The sequence below is a fragment of the Plectropomus leopardus genome, chromosome 9 (assembly GCF_026936395.1).
Source record: "Plectropomus leopardus strain MGB_pleo_1.0 chromosome 9, ASM2693639v1, whole genome shotgun sequence".
NCBI lineage: Eukaryota > Metazoa > Chordata > Actinopteri > Perciformes > Serranidae > Plectropomus > Plectropomus leopardus.
The window spans coordinates 10,264,860-10,284,076 of record NC_142184.1 but is presented as its reverse complement, the minus strand read 5'-3'; the positions used below and the strand labels follow the sequence as shown (position 1 = coordinate 10,284,076).

At 39.6% G+C, this 19,217-nt stretch overlaps 1 protein-coding gene across 3 annotated transcripts in view; it reads right to left on the bottom strand.

Annotated features, from left to right (window-relative positions):
* Window positions 1-954: 954 nt before the first annotated feature.
* Window positions 955-19,217, bottom strand: part of LOC121947348 (chemokine-like protein TAFA-1) — a 31,655-nt gene continuing 13,392 nt past the window's right edge. For 2 of the 3 annotated variants that reach the window (XM_088081461.1, XM_042492354.2), the window contains exons 3-6: window positions 3,485-3,625; window positions 2,254-2,378; window positions 1,985-2,073; window positions 955-1,841 (exon numbers count right to left, since the gene is read on the bottom strand). In XM_088081461.1, coding sequence (XP_087937587.1) covers window positions 2,041-2,073; window positions 2,254-2,378; window positions 3,485-3,625 — 299 coding nt within the window. In that variant the 3' untranslated portion in view covers window positions 955-1,841; window positions 1,985-2,040. Of the gene's footprint in view, window positions 1,842-1,954; window positions 2,074-2,253; window positions 2,379-3,484; window positions 3,626-19,217 lie in introns of all 3 variants that reach the window. The other variant, XM_088081460.1, reaches the window with a different exon arrangement.

Below are 19,217 nucleotides of genomic sequence, written 5' to 3'. Positions count from 1 at the left end.
CTTCAATATGGGTTGTGATTAACTGTTTGTGTGATTGGTCTGTTGTGTCGTTTTTTAGGGAATCTCATCATTGTAACCCATACATAAATTTTAATAAACGCGAACTGCAATTACTTTGTGAACTAACAAACACTACAGCTCCTGCGGAAATTCACCAGCGTGGTTTCTGTTTATTAAACACCTACAAAATCAGAAATATTGAAGGAAGACCACTGTTTGCATGCCGTATGAACCCCCAAGAAAAACGACCTATTTTGGAACGTAATGAACGTAATGGGCTGGCATATAACATAATACACTAGTGATTATATCACGTGATGTTACGTTACATAAGTTACAATCATACTTATAAACCAAACCCCAGTTTAATTTAACGAGCATAAACTGTGTAATTCTTGTAAAAATGGAAGTTTACTTTGAAAAGACACAATGCATGTAATGAGCGTAAACTGTGTGCATCTCACACTGCTGCCATAGGGTGCCTCGGTGCTTCAGTATCTGACACTGAGGGCCACTGACTTATTGTCAGTATTTCAAGTGATAATGTGTTGCCGTAAAACCACAAGACACCATTTTTACACTTCAGTTTTAGTCAGATTAAACCGATGAGCTGTAATATGTTAACTGCAGACCTTTAGAGGTGCTGGTTGGCAGATTTTGTTACTTTTGACAGAGCCAGGCTGACTATTTGAGCCTTCCTCCAGTCTTTATTCTAGGCTAAACTAACCGTTTCCTGGCTCTGACTTCATATTTATCATACAGACATGAGAGTGGTGTTAATCTTCCTTTGTAGTTCTTAGTAAGACAGTCGTTGTGTAAAAAGGAATTTCCAAAAATGTCAAACTCTCTTTTAAAGCAGCAGTTTGGCTCCTTTAAGCATTGAGGTGTATCCAGATTACTGTGACCGAGCACTGACACCTGTGAGCGCAGTGAGCAAGGATGCAGTCCCATTAGTTACAGGAACAATGACTTTAATGAAATTTCAGCACATATCAATAGATGGCTTTATATGTACAATATCATCATTTGAATGATTTGACACAAATAAGGCATTTCAAGTATCGAAAAACAACCTACTGGTATCACATTTTTGGTGAATCAATCCGTTTCAGGGTCGCGGACACGTTACCGAGTTCGACTGGTAAAGTCATTTAAGAGGTGATCAAAGGCATACAAGTACCATACAAAGAAAATGGTAAAATGTACAGAATCAAGACACACAAGCTGTATTTTGTAAAACCCCCGCAATGCATCTGTTTTATCTTAACGTCCTTGAACTCGTCCAACTTTGGCTGTGTTAGGTTTCGTGGGAAACAAGAGGGAAGATCAAGACTGCATTCAGGGACTGTTTTTCACCACCATAAATAAAGGTCATGTACACAAGGAAGGACAAACATGTTATGTACAATATTTTTCCTCTTACGATATTAAAAAAAAAAGGAAAAAAGAAAAACCTGAGGGCTGTCAACTACTGTACTTGCTCATCCCATGTCCTTTGATGTATTCCTCTCCTGTTTAGCGCTTCGTAGAGAACATCTGTCTCACTGATGTCTGAGGAGGGACGTCAGATGCTCTCCAGATATTAATCCAAATGCACATACGATCACGTTCCATCTCAAAGTCGGAAAGAAACGATGAAAATATATTCATTACAAGGATATGATGAAGTTCCCCTGCAGGCATCTCGGAGTGTCAGTATTTTCAGTAGCCTTGAGCAGGATGTGCTTTATGTATTCTACATCTTTTTTTTTTTTTTTATACACTTTGATCTGAGAAGTGTTCACATATCTTAAAGCAACAATAGGTTCATTGTCTTTGTGATAATTGGTCCTGTGACAGCGCTGCAACGAGAAGGAAATACAGGGTGGCGTGAATATCACAGAAATGCATATATAGTGTGTGTTTGCCCCTCAACAAAGCAATTAAAACAGTTGAGAGAAATTAATTAGCATACCGGTGTCCCAGTATAAATGAAGAGGCTGACCTGCAGATTAACCTTTCCCACCAGAGGCGTTCCCTCACATCCTTTTCCGCAAAGTGTTAATATGTTGATGTTGTGTATGGCTGAGTGTTCTGACAAGAAAAAAAGGAGGAGAAAATTCAGGGGTTAGACTGTGTGGTTAACAAGTCAGATTGCAGCAGAATTCAGTCCCGATAGCTATGCTGTTTTGTGTGTCGCAACGCTGTACATTTCTCTCCCACTGTTTCTGCTATAACGTCTTGTTTCCCGGCGGTCAAGAGAGGTTATCTTACCCTTGTGGTTTTGATCTTGTTGCCAGCGTAACACATCCAGCCTGAGTTGTCAGGGAGCGTCTTGCATTCCTCCCCCTCCAGGCAAGGCTCCATCTCACACCACCACTTCCCAATTACTATGGATGCTACAGGCAACAAATACAAGAGAAATGGTGATGCAGGTACCTTTCACTCTAACGGAGTGTAAAAACCAGACAGCACAGCCGTGGCACTTTGCAGATAGATGGCCATTAGGCGGAGGTGTCTAGTTCTCATTATTAAATGTATAATGTTAAAGGTGGCAGTAAGTAACTTGTGCGTCACATGTGTACGCTTCAGACAACTTATTATGGCGCAAAACTGTTGCAGAGTACAATGTGGTTTCTTTATTAGATGCAGTTATACATGAATGCAGTGGGTGGAACCGGGGCTTTTCATTGAGTGAGTGGATCGGTAGATGTGACTGTGACTTGACTTTAATGCACGCCACATTTCTGCCGTCAGGAGAGAAAATTGCCTTAAATACAGGGTAAGTAGACAGTAAATGGTTTGTAATGTGTGACAGTGGAAAGGAATCTGTCAGAGCTGACATCGAGCAACCTCATATTCCCCCAGTCCGCTCTGAGATTTCAGTAATATTTGCAAAAGGATTTAAGATAAAAGCTGCAGGTGAGAGGTTTTACTAAAGCCAATATATGTTTTAGTTGTGTCAGACCTGAGCTGCAAATCCATTTCTTACAAGGGATTGAGCCTGTGCAGCAGACGTTTGTCAAAGCATGTGTAAACCGTCATGAAGTATCTACAAAGTTCATATGTAATCAACTGCTGCTTTCCTCCGCATCTCTTTATATGCTTTATATTATTCTTTATTTTTCTTCTCTTCCCTGAGGTGTGCTACATTCAGCAGTTGTGTTTGACTGTTGGAGTAAGCTTACCCCTGCAGATACCTTCTGCTGTCTGTCAGCAACAGAATTTGGATGTGACATTATCCCAGGTAATGTTAATCTTATCTGGGACAAGGCATTGCATGGGTGACTTAGGCTTTTATTTGAACAGATCTCTGTATCTTTACAAAACATAGCAGTTTTGTCTGGCAGGGTCTTACTTTTTAGTGCATGTTTAAAGTTGAATTAAATTCTCCTGCAGTGTTGTTTGCATTCGAAACTAATTTTTCCTCCTTATGCAACATTAGGACAGCATTGTAGTAAAAGATCATTTTTCTTTTTTCTTCTCTATCTGTTAAAATACTCACCGTCGACACATGAAGGTCTGTTTCTGGTGGTTCCAGCCACCTTCCCTGGCAGACATGAACACTTGACCGTCTGTGACCGCTCCTCAATGCGATTCTTATTACAGCATCGGTGAGCAGCGATTACTTCACATGTGCCCCCCTCTGATAAGGAAACAACAACAAAAAAAACGACAAAAAACTACATTAATTCAGCCGCTCAGGGGTGATCAAACAGAACATTCTGAGAACATCTGAACGCCTCGCTGTGGGGACATTTGTGACTAAACATAGACTGTTGTCAATGGAGGATTATAACTAAGTACATTTATTCAAGTACTGCACTTAAGTACCATTTTGAGGTACTTGTAGCCTACTTAAATGTGCAATATTTGATATTCAGCACATTAAATAAAGCAGCCAGCAAACCACTACTTGCTATGTGAAGATATAGGGTAGTAATGGCATCCTGAGCAGAGAATTAAGTCACATTCCCTCTGTTTGTGTTGTAATCTGAGCTTCTCTGTTTTTTGTTGTTTTTGGGTAGCTGGGCCGGCTGCGTGTGCATGCAAATCCCTCCCGTCACGTCCCACTGGCTAGCTTATAGCTGCAGCTTAGCACTGCGCTCATACAGCAGTCACTGCTCATAACGGTGGCGCCCATCCTCCGGTTCCTCCTCAGGATATCCTGTTAGCTCCGTGAGCACTGTTGCCACTGTTAGTGCTGTTAGTGCTGTTAGCAGGGTGAACACTGTTAGCTGCAGCCATTTGGCTCAGTCACCTCCATGTTTGCTTGTGATGTCAGAGGTGTGAGCTATGAGCAGGCATTACCGACACAGACTCTAAATGTTGCATATTGCATTTTAGGTACTTCTGTTTAACACTACTTTATACTTCTACCTCCCCACATTCCAGAGAGAGATATGGTACTTTTTTGCCCCTTTTGAGTTAGAGCTGTAGCGATTAGTCAATTAATCCATAAATCGATTGTGAGAAAACTAACTGCAAATGCTGGGATTTACTGCTTTTTTCTGTTCTTTGTCATTGTAGACTGAATATTTTTGAGTATTGGCTGCTGGTCAAACAAAAACGAGACATGAAGATGTCGCCTTGGTTTTTGAGAAACTTGATGGATATTTCTCATGGTTTTCTGATATTTTCTTGACCAAACAATTAAAGAAAAATTGGTGCCTTGTGACCAGAGAAAACAGAGAAAAGATGTGCAGCATTTGCTTTTTCGCTCAAAAGGTAGAAAACCTACAACTACCAGAATACATTGTGCTGCAACAGAAAAATAAATGTCATCGCTGGCAGGCGACGTAATGCAAATTTGTCTGTTTGACGCAATGGCAGCCAGCTGGTAACAAACAATCTCTTATTATAGTTAAACAGTAAGTTAGAATATGTTTCTTAAAACATTTTAGGCAAGAAATAGGCAACGCAATAACATAATCTCAGTTTATATTTGATCAGTATTGCTTAGGCATGATGCGAGTTTAGTCTGAGAGAGACAGAGAGAGGTGGGTCTGTCTCTTGATGCCTTTCTATACTCTGTCTGCGATGGTGGGCAATATAAAAATATGTAAGTACAGCCTGTAGTTCGAGTAAAAGCCTGAGAGCCAGTGAAAATCTGCCAAATGAGGTCTAGATACAAGTTAGATGGAGGGAAGATTTCCCCACATTTCCCCTACACATACAGCCCACATTGTCAGGATACAAAGCTGTTTGAAAATTGTCAAAGTATCCCTTCAACTCAAAATAAATAGCAGATTAATTTTTAACTGCAGGCTTGCTCAAGATAATCAGAGAGCTGTTGGTAGTTACTTTACAGAGAAAGATTTACCATACAATAACCGCATTAAATTAATTGTTAACAATTAAACCAGTGCTTTTTGGCTTCAAACCTCATATTAAAAAACAGTGTGTGTTTAGGGCCCTTGTTGGTTTTAGATGTCTTTGAGTTGTTAGCAGAAATTTGCACTTCAAATTTCTCTGATAGTTTAATTTAAATAACTGTTCATACCATCCAATATCTCATTACAAAGGGAAAAATTGAAAACAATTGTGTGTAGCAGAACTTCCTCCTTCCACTCCCATTAATCATCTCATGATCCCTTGGATGGTTTTGGTGAGTCTTTGGAGGGGCTCGACCCTGAAGTTGGAGACTGTCGGACTAACCTACCTCGCTGTATATAAAACAAGCTTCATGTCTACCAGCTACATCCACTAAAATACTGCTAGACATTTATGCGTCAGTACGGTCAACATATAATCACAAGTACTTTTACTTTGATACTTCAAATGCATTTAACTCATATTCTAGCTGCTCTGTAATTTGAGTAGGATTTTGAATTAATTAATTTTACTTGTAGCAGAGTTTTTGTTTTTTACATTTTAGCTTTAACACTCCTTAAATAAAACAGTTTGAAGGCATATATCTTTTGCTCAATTTTCCCTATGTTTATTCAGAAATGATCTCACAGGTTTATTTCACGCAATAAAATAACTGTTAAACACTGCACAAGTTTGCTGTAAACAAGAATAATTGCGCTGTACACTCTCCGAGCCCTGCAGCTTGTTGAATGTTGATGAAGAGATATGTGAGAGCGGGCAGAAAAAAAATGACATCTATTCGCGGGAGGAGAGGCCTGCTTCAGGGTTATCATGAATATGAACACTGGCTCCAGCATGCAATTATCACCAAGCTACTGGCTGTGCCCTGAAGGATGAGAGGACTGGACTGAACGGACTCGACCCACCTCAACCGCTGGCCTCTCCCACCCACTGCGCTCAAACTCTCCACATTTGAGAGTTCTGCAGCAAAGGACCATCTGACAATTACACCCGTCAGCGTGACACAAGATCAAGGAGGTTGTGGAGAGAAAGAGCAGAGAGACGGGGAAAAACGTAGCTAGTATTTTGCCAGCAAAGTGATTTGAAGTAATGTTTGACAATGAGCTGTGAGTTTGTGAAATGTGTCATGGCTAGATTTGCATATATCACTTTACTACATTTGAATATTTTGGTTTGTGGGGCCCTCCTGATGCTGAGCAGTTTCTTAGAGGCAGGAATGATATCTTAAGAGAAAACCTGCTGTACTTAAAGCAGCAAACACCATCGAATCACTGCAGCTCATAATTCAATCATTATAAAAGCCAAGTGGCTCTTATTTCAACATTCTCTAATGGGCATTTAGAAGCAGCATAAACACAACAACAAACAATAGCGTCGTTTTAAGAAGATATAAAAACATTTTTATTTGTCAATGACTATAAAGCCTCCTTTTTAGCTTGTTCTATGAAACATCCTTAGCTGGTATATAAATGGACGATTAATGCTTGAAAACACAATATTACAAAGTTGTAATCATACATAATGATAAACTGAGAGAAGAGTAATCTGCAGCAATTTAATATGCAATTAATCTTGGTTGTTTAATGAAGCAAAAATACCAAATACTTTTTTGTACCAGCTTCTTAAATATGAGGATTTGTAGAACAGGCACCAGAAGAAAATGTTGGCATTGGACTTTTCTGCAAACCACAGACACATTACATTTGCACGTTTCATACATATGATATTAACGTTTCTGAAGTGATGCAGCTATGAGCTGACTTTGTTGCTGTTTGAGACCAAAAAACAACAAAACAAGTGTTTCTGCGTTTCCAGCAGCTTTTTAGCCTCCAAACGTGGGTGGTTTCACTGAGACATTGCTACCTTTCCAGCAAGCATTGTGCCACAAAAACGGGGCATTTTAAGCAAAGTTGTTTTTGTGACCAAGTGTAACCTCACATTAGCCACAGTGCTGTTGAAAGATAAAGTAATGTAAAGTCAATGTATCTGCTACATAATAATGTACAAATGTATCCATGGTTTGCAGAAAGGTACAATGCTAGAATAGATGCCATAACTGCTTTGTAATGTAAAGTAATGCAATTGAAAACATAAAATATGCCGTTAATTGCGATTAACTACTGTATATAAATCCTGCGATTAATCGTGATCAAAAAAATTAAACATGATTACAGCCAACTGATATTATCAAGCATTTATTAACTCTTTAAACACTGTTTATGGATGGCTTATAGGAGGAATTAAAAAAACTATTTAAAGTGGTAATTAACAATTATTTTCATTCTGCATTCATCTGCAGATGTTTTTCTGACGATTAATCCCGAAATCTTTAAACTTTTTGTATAGAAAGAATAGTATATGACAATGACAGTCAATGTCATTGGTGGAATGGAATAATCAAGTACAAGAAAAAAAAGTCAAAGTTCTCTGGTTCTAGTGTATTAAAAGTGAATATTTTCTGCTTTTTTAATCCTCTTTGACAGTAAATTGAAAAATTGTTTGTTGTGTATAAAACAAGACATTTGAGGATGTTGGATGTTTGGGGATCTTGGGCTTTGGGGAACACTGATTCACATTTTTTCACCATTTTCTGTTAAAGACCAAACAAAGAAATCAGTGAATTGAGAAACTGTCAGATTAATCCACAATAAAAATAATTGTTATTTGCAGCCCTACTGTCAATCACATAACATTAATCTATTAAGAGTTGCAGCTCTCAAATTGTTAAAAAATATGCCTTGTGTTTTTTTTACCTATAAATGCTAAATGAGGGTTAAAATGAAGTATTATCATTTAGCTTCGAATCCCAAATCTCAGCAAGTCAGTTGGGATTACAAGAGTGTGGGCGCACTGGTGATCAAGTTTGAAAAAAAAAATTAAAATCTGCCACAGTGGAAATTGTTGCATTACATAGAAACATATTTGTTCAGCCTGCAATTTCAAACCAGCCAAACTAAGCCATAAAGTAGCTTAAATTCAGAGCGGACAGACAGAGAGAGAGTTGAGTGTCAGTTTCTGGATATAATTGAACCATCATGTGAGCTCCTGTGAGGATTAACCAGCGGGGCCCCACTTGACCCTCTGGATAGAAGTAGATCAGTCGGCTCGCCTCACACTTGATGCTCTCATCTCCAAAACATTGCACCATAAAAAAAAATCATCTTCTCTTCCAACTTCAGAAGGAATCAGAATCAGATTATGTTAAACTTGATTACAGTTCATTCAGGATCGAGTGTTTCTCAGGAGTGGATATGCTGGATACCTGCAGCGCCTGGTTGTAAATCTGCTCGCACTTGACAAGTAATAATAAACAGAACTAGTGTCAAGGTGTTGATTGGATTTGATGGTTTTGAGAAACAAAATTAATAGCCAAATTTCAGTTCACGCACAGGAAAGAATAAAGAAAGCATGTCTTTCCTTATTGTCTTGCCAAGTCTGTTGAGTTTCTTGGGGTTATCATGACGGCTGGCTCTGTGTTTCAAAAAACATCAACAGCCTTTGGTTTAACCGAAAAATATCCAGATCTTGTATCTGGTCTGGGAGAATGTTGCCTGCTGTCTGATGCACTCAACAAAAGGGCATGTCTGCACAACGTTAATCGTGATGTACCAGTGGAAGCAGTGGGGCATCATTTGAAAACAACAGCCCACAGGGGTTTGTTCTTCTTAATGCATCTCCTTAATTGCATAAGACAGCCCTAGATTTCCTCTTTGATCTATTAAAAACACACTACGCAACAGAATTAACTTGCATTGCTTGTTGCTAGCAAACAGAGCAAAGAATCGGGATACTCTATATTTGGAAATCATCTCCGAAGAATACATTAAAATCAAATAAAAATGCAAATCAGTGTGGTATTGCCAGCTGGCAGGTGTGCTGCGTACCTTTTTTTAAACAAAAGAGATGCAACACTTGAAGTTCACCCGTGGTTTCAGCCTGCAAGTACAACACGCTGCATGCTCCGAGACCCCATCTTTGCATTATAAATATTTGAGAGGGAGACGGAGAATAACATGGCTGGAGATGAACGCTCTCATCAGGTGAAGGCTGGAGCCATGCAAGGGTATAATTGTTTTCTGTATTTCCATTTTCCCCCATTATCAGTGACAAAGTCAGTCTCCCAAATGACAGCTTCAGTGTGTATGTGTTTGTGTGAGTGTGAGTGCCTGTGTTGTCTCTCCAGCAACGTTTTGACTGATGGGGAACAAGGGTCACACAGAAGTTGTCATTCGTGGAGTCAGAGGTCACACAGAAGCAGAGGGTCTCAACTGGAACTGCCCTGTTTTTGTTGCCATGCTCTGTGCTTCTGCCTCTTTATTACTGAGTCGGGAAACAGAGACTGTCAGGAAACAAGGTGACCACCTACAACCTGCGCCCAACAGGGCACAGCTCATTTTCATTCTCATTTTCAGGCCTGAAAGAGCTGAAAAAGTTTTAACTTTGTGATGTGGAGATTCTGTCTTCTGTTCTGGGATGCTTTGTTCCTGGTGTTCTTTTGGTTTCTTATGTTGATTTATTTCTCGTGCTGAGATTTCTTTTTTCTCTTTTGGCTGTAAAAAAAAAAAATCTTCCTCCACACTTGCTGTATTTAGTTTTGCTGGTCAAAGTTTTCTATTCTGTTTTATTTGCATTTGATTTCAGTCTTGACTTATTCTCGGACTAAAATGACTGTGACCACGCAAACATTTAATATATTGTAAGCTTCCGTCTTTTTTACACGTACTATAGGGCCACTATGTCCCTTCTTTGCGCCACCTTTGCATTTTTACACAGAAACAAACAACGGCAGCATCCTGCCCCTCCAGTGTGTGATTTAAGACAACATGCCGGCATCAAGATAACAAAAGAAGCGTACCAGGTGTGACGTTTTAAGCTTTAGAAACTGAATCGACATCAGTTTTGTTGTGCTGTGTTCACACACCTTTCACAAGCATTCAAACCTCTGAAACATGAGAAAAGTGATTTAATTTCTTTTAAAAACATGGGGAAATGGCAATGAGCAACTTGGCAAGAAATGTGGAGGATTGCAAAATAAAAGTAAAAGGTGACAAGAAAGTGACTTGAAAAATTAGTGGAGATTAGCAGTTATTATCCAAAAAAAGGAAAAAATGTCCAGAAAACTATATTTATAATTCTCCGTAAAACATTGAACTGAGCTGTCAGCATAGTCTCTCCTTGAACCCAATAAAATGTTAATCCAGCTTGTTTGCCAAAGAGCGAATGTCAAAAAGTGTCATCCTGGGTAGTGGTGTATGGTAACACTGTCACCTTTGCTGCATCAGGAAGCCGGCTCTTCGCTCCCTTTTTGCTTGGTCTCTCACTGCGGCTTTAACGTGCTCATTGGCAACAAAGTTCCTCAAGAAGTGTAACAGCCCTGGTTTAAAGTCCAGCAGACTTGCCAAACGATCGATTGAAAAGTGCACTCTTTCCACTTCCAGACACGCAGCAAACAAGCAGACAAACAAGTGCCAGCCACACAAAGTCACCATAGTAAGGCACCATCTTTAATTCTTATCATTAAATATGTCAAATGGTGTTAGAGAAAAAAAAGTATTTTATTTTAATTTTTTGCACTTTCACAAGGTTGTTTTCTTGTCTCCTTTTGTTTTTTACTTTTGTTTTTAATTTCCTTATTTTCAAGTAGTTTTCTTGTAGCTTTCAGCTAATTTCTCTTTTTTTTTTTTGCCATTTCTTGTTAAGTTGCTTATTGCGTTCTTCCCATGTTTTTGAAAGAAATCAAGCCAATTTTCTCAGGTTTCGAAAGAGTTAACACCAAAGCTTCTTTCTCTAATGTGAAATATTACATACGTGTTGGTAAAACTTTCTAAACAATAACCATAGCATAACATGGCAATAACAATTATTTACCGTCCTCCTCTCCTCCCGAATCTCATTATTTTCCCAATATGCGGATGCTGTGTCCAACACATTCTTACTCCGAACCCGTCACATGATGATGCTCGGCCAGTGACCTTCCGCGTCAACCTATGACATTTTAGGTATCCCTGTGCGTCAGCTGTTTGCGCTCTAGGATGCCGCTATAGTGATGTCACCATACGCACGTGTGGTGGGATGAAGCGGCGCCGTCCCTATGTGCCTGCACAACAGTCAGTTGTTTTTTGGATCCATCCACCTCCCCACCGGGTTGCCCTAAAAGTGAACTTGTGATCCTTATATTACGTGGTTACTGGCTGCGTTATTACCTGATGCTGTCCTTCAGCATTTCAGGTGCATGCGACTGGTTTCATCCGGCCGTGTCATCATCTGATGCATCTGTGTGCGTTGATTGTGGACGCGGAACGCGGCTTTTGGCTTCACACTCCTTTGCAGAAGGTCACCGACCGACCGTCGCCGTGTGACGAGTTCCTTCTGTGTCAGCGTGGGTTTTCTCTGTGTTCTCGGGCTTCCTCTTTCAGTCCAAAGACATGCAAGTAAATTATTGGCTCTAAATGGTCCATAGGTGTGAATGTGAGTGTGAGTGGTTGTCTTTCTCTGTGTGTCATTCCTGTGTGTAGCCTTCCTCTCGCCCAGTGTCAGCTGGGATATGCTCCAGCCCCCCCACGACCCGTAATGGGATAAGCAGTCACGGCTAATGAATGAATGAATACAATAAATTTACACAGAATTTAGCATTTTGATGATTACACCCAACAATTGCTTCCTATCTTTGCCTTAAAACGCATCCTCGGGCTGTGTAGGTGAGGATTGGCCTGTCCTAGTCCTAAAATCAAACACACCTACTCATTACTCAAATGTCAGCTCAGTTGTTCATCCGTGTAACAATATGAGTCCAGACTCAGATTGTTATATTTATTAATTAATTTCTATGGATCTCTTTCCTATGTATTTTTTTTGTTTGGGATTAAAGATTGGGCTAAAATATAATACCTCTCATTATAAAGTGACACAATAATACACAAGTTTAGGTAAACATTAGTAGACCTACGACTTGTGTTTCTATACAACAGACGGCCTTTGATGCTTTGATGTGAAACACTGTGCTCGTGTTGTTGAGTTGGTAAGACGGAGACAGGAGTGAGACAGGAGAGTCTGACAGCTTGCTATAACATCAAATTATGAGAATCATTAGACAGACCTGATACTGAGTTAGCGTATTCTTTCTTGACCTTGGAAACAGTTGAGAAAACAATTCCCACAAGGTTTATTTGTGATGCTTCTACTTTTATACTTAAGGCTGAGTGTTTCTTCAAGTCTGCCTTTACTATTCAAATTAATGTTTTTCAACACGTTAAAGGAAACAGCAGTGATTCAATCAGTCTCACACTGAGGTCCATGTTAAAGGCATTCTGGAGGTTTTAGTCATATTTCGTCATCTTCACCAGCAGATGGAGTCTGCCTATTTCTCACAAGATTGCACGTGTTAACAGTCTTGGAATATAAGTACATTTACTCAAATACTGCACATAAGTACAAAGTAATAGTTTTAAAGAATATTTGCAGCGTTAGTCATGCTGCTTTATTATTAGATTTTTATCCATAGACCATATGTGACAATTTAATTGAACTTGAACTATTTATAGATTGAGTGAATAATTTGAGGGACATGTTTTTATTGTCCTCTTTAAGATACAGTCAGCTCTTTAGAAAGGTTCATTTGAATTAAAAGCAGGTGGAAATACTGAAATCTTAATCAGATTTATTCACTCTGGCCCTTTATGAAAAGGTTTTTTTAGGATCCCCTTGTTGCCATATAACCAAAATGTGTCCTCCTTGCCATCCAATTCTATCCCCCCCGTTGTGGACCCAGATGCCTCCTATCTGAACCTATAACCAATAAACTATTATAATTATAAAATTTTGTTTACCATTCGTAGTGTTGGTTTAGCTGGACAATTGCAGGCAATATGAAAATTCTCAGTCTTCCACGTCATGGTAATTTGAGGTGCTATATTTTAGGCAACTGGACTTGCTTGAGTTTCTTGAAGACTTTTCACCTCTCATCCGAGCGGCTTCTTCAGCTCTAATGGACGAGTCAGGAGTTGCAGGATTTAATCCCTGCGTGGGTGCGAAGCCTCACGGAGTCGTCGAGGGCACATGAGGTCACACTACTCGGATGGGAGGTGAAATGTCTTCAAGAAACTCAAGCAAGTCCAGTCGCCTACGATATAGCACCTGAACTAGAGACGTTTAATCATCTCACGACATGCTACTCAGCCAGTCAGATCTCTTGTGACTCAAGTGAGTGAGACACCCACTAACACACACACACACACTATTACACATTACACACTATTTTATATAATGAAGTGAAAAGTTGCTCCATGTAAACCAGTTGCAACAGTAAAATGCCACTGACACATTAATACTAGTCGGCCTGACAGATTATTGGGGCTGATATTTAGCATTTTGCCAATTATCTGTATCAGCTTTTTATTTTAATGGTACTTAATTGTAATGGTATTAATGGTTTGCTAAAGGCATTTAAACTAAGTTTTGTGTTGGAGTTGACCCCTAATTACACAACAGTAATGACACAATTATATAATCTATATACACCTCTGTGAAATGGGCTTTTCTGCAGTACTCTTACTTTGATACTAAAAGTTAAGTTGGCTGAAAATAATTACAGTATAGTATTACTTATTACTAGAGTAAATAATATATCTGTGACTTTAATATCTTCCACCGCTGGATGCTATAATTTTATTATTATCTGCTTAAAATGTACATATATTTAAACATCTACAAGAGCATCACAACTACGTCCATCTGCTGATGAAGATAATGTGATTTGATGGAAACTCTCAGAATTCAGCTACAAAATGGACCTCATGGTGAGATTGATTTCATAACTGCATGACTGCTGTATATATTTTTAACTTGTAGAAAAAAACATTAATTTGAATTGTAAATGCAGACTTGGAAGAAGCACTCAGCCTGAAGTATAAAAGTGGGAATATCACAAATAAACCTTGTGGTGAGATTGTTTTCTCGATTCCTGTTTCCAAGGTCAAGAACGAATACTTTACCTCAATAACAGGTCTGTCTAATGACTCTCATCATCTGATGTTATAGCAAGCTGTCAGACTCTCCTGTCTTACTTCACAAACTCTGCAGCTTCTCTCAAGTTAGAACAACATTGTTCAGTTTCATGTCTGAGGATCAGTTGCCTCCTGTTGTAAAGGAACAGGGTTGTGTATCTACTTGTATTTTCCAAAATGTGTAAATAATTTCAACCCAATCGTCAGAATAGTACAGAATAATAATAATTATTGCCATCATGTTTCTGTAAACCACAGATATGTTAAATTTGTAAATTTAATATTTGGCTGATAAGTGGAAACTTTACCTTTCTTTATGTTTCAGATTTTAATTTTATGGTGTGAGAACTGTGATTAATATGTGGTGAGGTTCAGGCACAAAATAACACTTGTGGTCAAAAATCAGGTTTTGGCACGGTTTTGTCATCACGACCATAGACAGAAATGTTCTTAATAGTGTTGTCATGATACTGGAATTTTTAATTTCAATACAGTACCTTAACAAATATCAATATTTAATGCCATTTTGGTTATCAGGCTGAAAAATTGACATTGACTGCATAAAATTTAAAGTCTAAAGATTTGAATATAAAAAGGCTATAACATGACAATAACAACTTAATTTCCTGGTTAGAAGCAGCGAACAGCCAAATGACTTTACAATAATTCTTTTTTTTTTACATGAATAAAAACTGTATTCATTTAGAGTATAGTGTACATGTTCAAAAGTCTCTAAGATTGCCATGTGTTCAAAATGTAACAAAGTGCAAGTAAAAGACAAAATTGTCTCTCAAAAGCTGATATGCAACCTAAGAGACAGAGATGAGAGAAGAGAAAACACCACAGTGAGTGATAGGAGGTGGGTCAGTAGTATTGATACTGTGAAATATGAGTATCAAAACTGTTTCAAATGTATTTAGCATCAATATGTAATAATAGACACATGGTTTTGACAACAGTAGTCCCACTTTTGGCACCACAAACACCACTGGTCTTCAGCAGCTGTGTGTGTGTGTGTGTGTGTGTGTGTGTGTGTGTGTGTGTGTGCGCGTGTGTGCGCGCGTGCGCGCGCGCGCGTGTGTGTGTCAAAGTGTTTTGTCTCCTCTAATAAAAACATGAAAGTAGCAGAGGACTTTTATTTAGACAAAAATTAAAGGCATTTATGCCATCATTTATTCAGAAAAGAAAAAACAAAAAAATCATCAAAATGCAGAAATTTCAGTTTTCACTTAAAAATTCTCTGGCAGAGGACTCCCAAACCCCCTGTTTCATGTACGCCCCTGCCAATTTTGACAGAAAGCTTTTGCTCTTGCATTTACATGTAATCTGAACTACGTCAGAAACGTACAATGCCAACATGTCTTCTTTGGACCGGGCTGATTGTCACCTTTACAAATGAATCGCCAAAATAAGGAAAAAGGCTCAATTTAATTCTGGTCTCATTATGACCCTGTCTTTCAGTCTGCCTCAGTTTTCTATTCTATTCTTTGCCTGTCACATGGCAAGAGGCCTCTTTTACATCTGCAAATCAAGATGTAACATGGTGTTGACAGTTGCTGTAAAATAAATTAAACAGTGAGAGTAAAATGGCTTTTGTGAAACCCAACAAACCCCTTTGGCAAGCCACGTAACTTCTCACAGCAGGATCTGCTTTGTTCGAGTCTACCACGTGGAAATTTGTCAGAGCACTAAACTATAATGCTATTATCTACACAAATGACAACACCTGGCGTCAGCAGTGCCTCAGCTGCTGGGTGGAGACCGAGCGCCGTGCCTGGCACGATGAGTCACGCTGGAAGCCAACAACGTTGCATCAAAATCCGATGAGTTATGGACAGCAAGCCTGGATGAAGGCGAATGCTGTCAAATCATGCATGACATGAACGTCGAGCGCCGATTCAAAATTTCTGTGGATCTGCGGTTCTGCGTGCCTAATGAATGTGAGCAGAGTTCATGTGGGACCAGTAAATGGGTCTTCAAACGTGATGTAACAGCCATAGCGCGGGGGAAAATGGTCACTCTATCTCAATAGAAATGTCAGTATGCAATAAGTATGCAATGACTGGCTGTCTACAGTAATGAGCCCAGACTGTGTGGTTGTCTCTGGAGACGCTGATAGCAAGTATACTGTCTGAATGGCAACACTCCTCTGCCATCTGTTCTCGGCGTTCGACACGATGTGTACATGAAAAATAATATATCTGCGATTTATAGAGGGATTCTTAACATCTATCATTTGGGTAAAACCTAATAATTCAAGTGAAATATGTGGATTTAATGAGTATAGCGTACGACTGAGAGGATAGCAGAGAGAGTAGTCATTGTTACACTCCAAATGGAAAGCCTAAGGGACTCAATTTAGCAGGTAACCTGACTCTCTGGGGCTTTGGATTCGGGTGATTGGCAGCCAGTGGCACTATTTGCACACCTCGTTCTGAATGTGCATGCTCACACACACATTTAAGTTACACGTGACGATATAACTGATAACTGCGTGACATTTGAATACCTCCCTGCAAGCTCAGAGTCCGTGTCACATGTGAGTCCCTGCAAACTCAGAGTCTTTGTAACCTGCGGTAAATTATTTTGTGGCTTTAAAAGTCATTTACAAGAGACAGCAGGCCCTGATTTCCAAACCACAGCAGTCCGTGTTTCAGAGCAGCATGCCTGTCACCTTTTAATGGGAAATGCATCCAAGGTGACCCATAATAGGCTCTACTTTCTCCGTGCATGCTCTCTGCAGACATCCAAGCCAGCAGGCAACAGCGGTGCCGTCGCTGACAGGAAATGGGAGCGCCAGATTAGAGAATGTCAAATTAATGCAGATGGAAGACAGTGAGAGGTACAAAACATGTGACTGCATGGTGTCAAATTGAGTGACTATTTTTTTTCTCCCCTGCTTGTGTGAAAACATCTGAAGTCCCCATAGTACTGTTGTTATTCTAGACATAAATGCCGGGGTGAAAGTGAGTGACATATTGCTCGATAAACTGCAAGGCAAATTTGGTTTGAGGCTGAAGAAAAAGCAGAGGGCTTCTTGTGTGTGTTGGTGTAAATGATTACAAAACGCTTGAGTAAATCTGAGAATTGTTTGGAGAATTAACGTTTGGGAGGAAAAGGCTCAGATAGCAAAGGTGTTAACACGTGAGGATTTTTTTTTTTAAAGTGCACGTGTGTGTTTTTTAAGTGCACGTGTGTGCATGTAGGAGAGAGTGCATGTGCTTTCCGGAGAGAGGAGCCAAAACAATTTACAAAGCATAGAAAACTTACCAATTGCTACTCTAAAAAAAATCACTGTCCATGACAAATAAAAGCGCAGAAAGTCTTGAAATATGGCTGGCGGTTTTGACAGCGTGTCACATGAGGAGGCCGTAAGATTGGTCCTGTGCAGTGGGCCAGAGATGGGTGATACTTTATTGAAATGCAAAATGACTACTCGCAGAGCAGAGCTGGTGTTGTTTTTAAGATGCATGAAAACTGCATGGAACAGAGGAAGCAGCGAGTAGTAGGGAATGGCTTTTTGCATTTGCATGTGAGCCTCAAAGCCTGTCGTCTCCGTTGTCACACACAATGCGGGCCCAGGACACCGCGAGTCTGGTCCTGATCAAGGGCATTAAATGCTATTCTGACTCTCGACGAGAAGGATCCTTGCAAGAGAAAGTGCCCGTGGTTATTTGGTTTTTATGGTGGAGATGTGTGGCTTGTTGAGCATGACAGCGATTTACTGTACAACAGCAGTCGCACAGCAGCTTTCATGTCCATTAAACACGTATAAACAAAGCCACTCTATCTACGCTTTCCTCTTCTGACACACATTCACTTCTGGGTTTCTTTGAAACAGAAAAATAACAATGCAAAAACACGTCTTCTGTCAGTGAGATGTCATTCATTTTTAAATGTCAGGCTGTTCCTGTCCTTCGTTCTAGCCCTTTTCCCCGCCTGGCAAATGTCCAGAACTGGTATTTCATATTTTTAGATCGCCCGCTCTGATGAAAGAGTTGCATTCAGGAGGAAGAAAAGGAAGCAGAGATAGAGTCGAGTCAGAGAGCCTTTAGAGAACAGCTGCTAGCCTCTGATGTGACTGCTGGCCCTCTCACTGACAGCCAGACAATCCACACAGGGTGTCAGTGTGCCTGCAACATGTAAACTGTGCAATAATGCATAATGCAAAGGCTAAATGACCTTCTGTGCTGTATGATGTTCTTTGAAGGGTCGACGGCAACGATTACGCAACACTGCGAGCTGATAAAGGGAGTAATTGGTCGAGAGGGTCCTTTATTTATTTGGTGTGATGCAACAGAGCAGATTGTGCCACATGATCGACATTTTGATCACATCTTACTGCAGTTAAGGAAGGTATAGAACATGTGTTGCTGTGTGGGGTGATATTTGAAACACCTATACAACGTGTTTTAAAGGTCCAGTGTGTAGGATTTAAGGAGATATATAGACAGAAAAGGAATATAATAAAATAAATATATTTACTGTGGTGTATTTTTATCTCGAAATAAGATTTTTTTTTGTTACCTTACATGGGGAGAGGGTGCTCATCTACAAGGATCACCATGTTTCACCACCGTGTTTCTATAGAACAGACAACCAAACACTGGCCCGTATCTAAACAGCATTGGAGAAACAGTAATTTGTGATGTGAAACTGCTTTATTTAGTGTTTTACTGGTTTAAATTGCCCAGTTCATTTACAATACAACGAACACTGAAGGAATTTTAGCCAGGAGAAGTTTTAGCTGATTGCGATCTACAATCCTCACTGCTAGATGCAAATCTCACTAAATCTTACACATTGGACCTTTAAATTGTCGATAAATGTTTATTTAAATGACTCCCTTGTTAAATTAAATTGTTAATTTACAGGCTTTACTATCAGATCATAGTAGAAGCC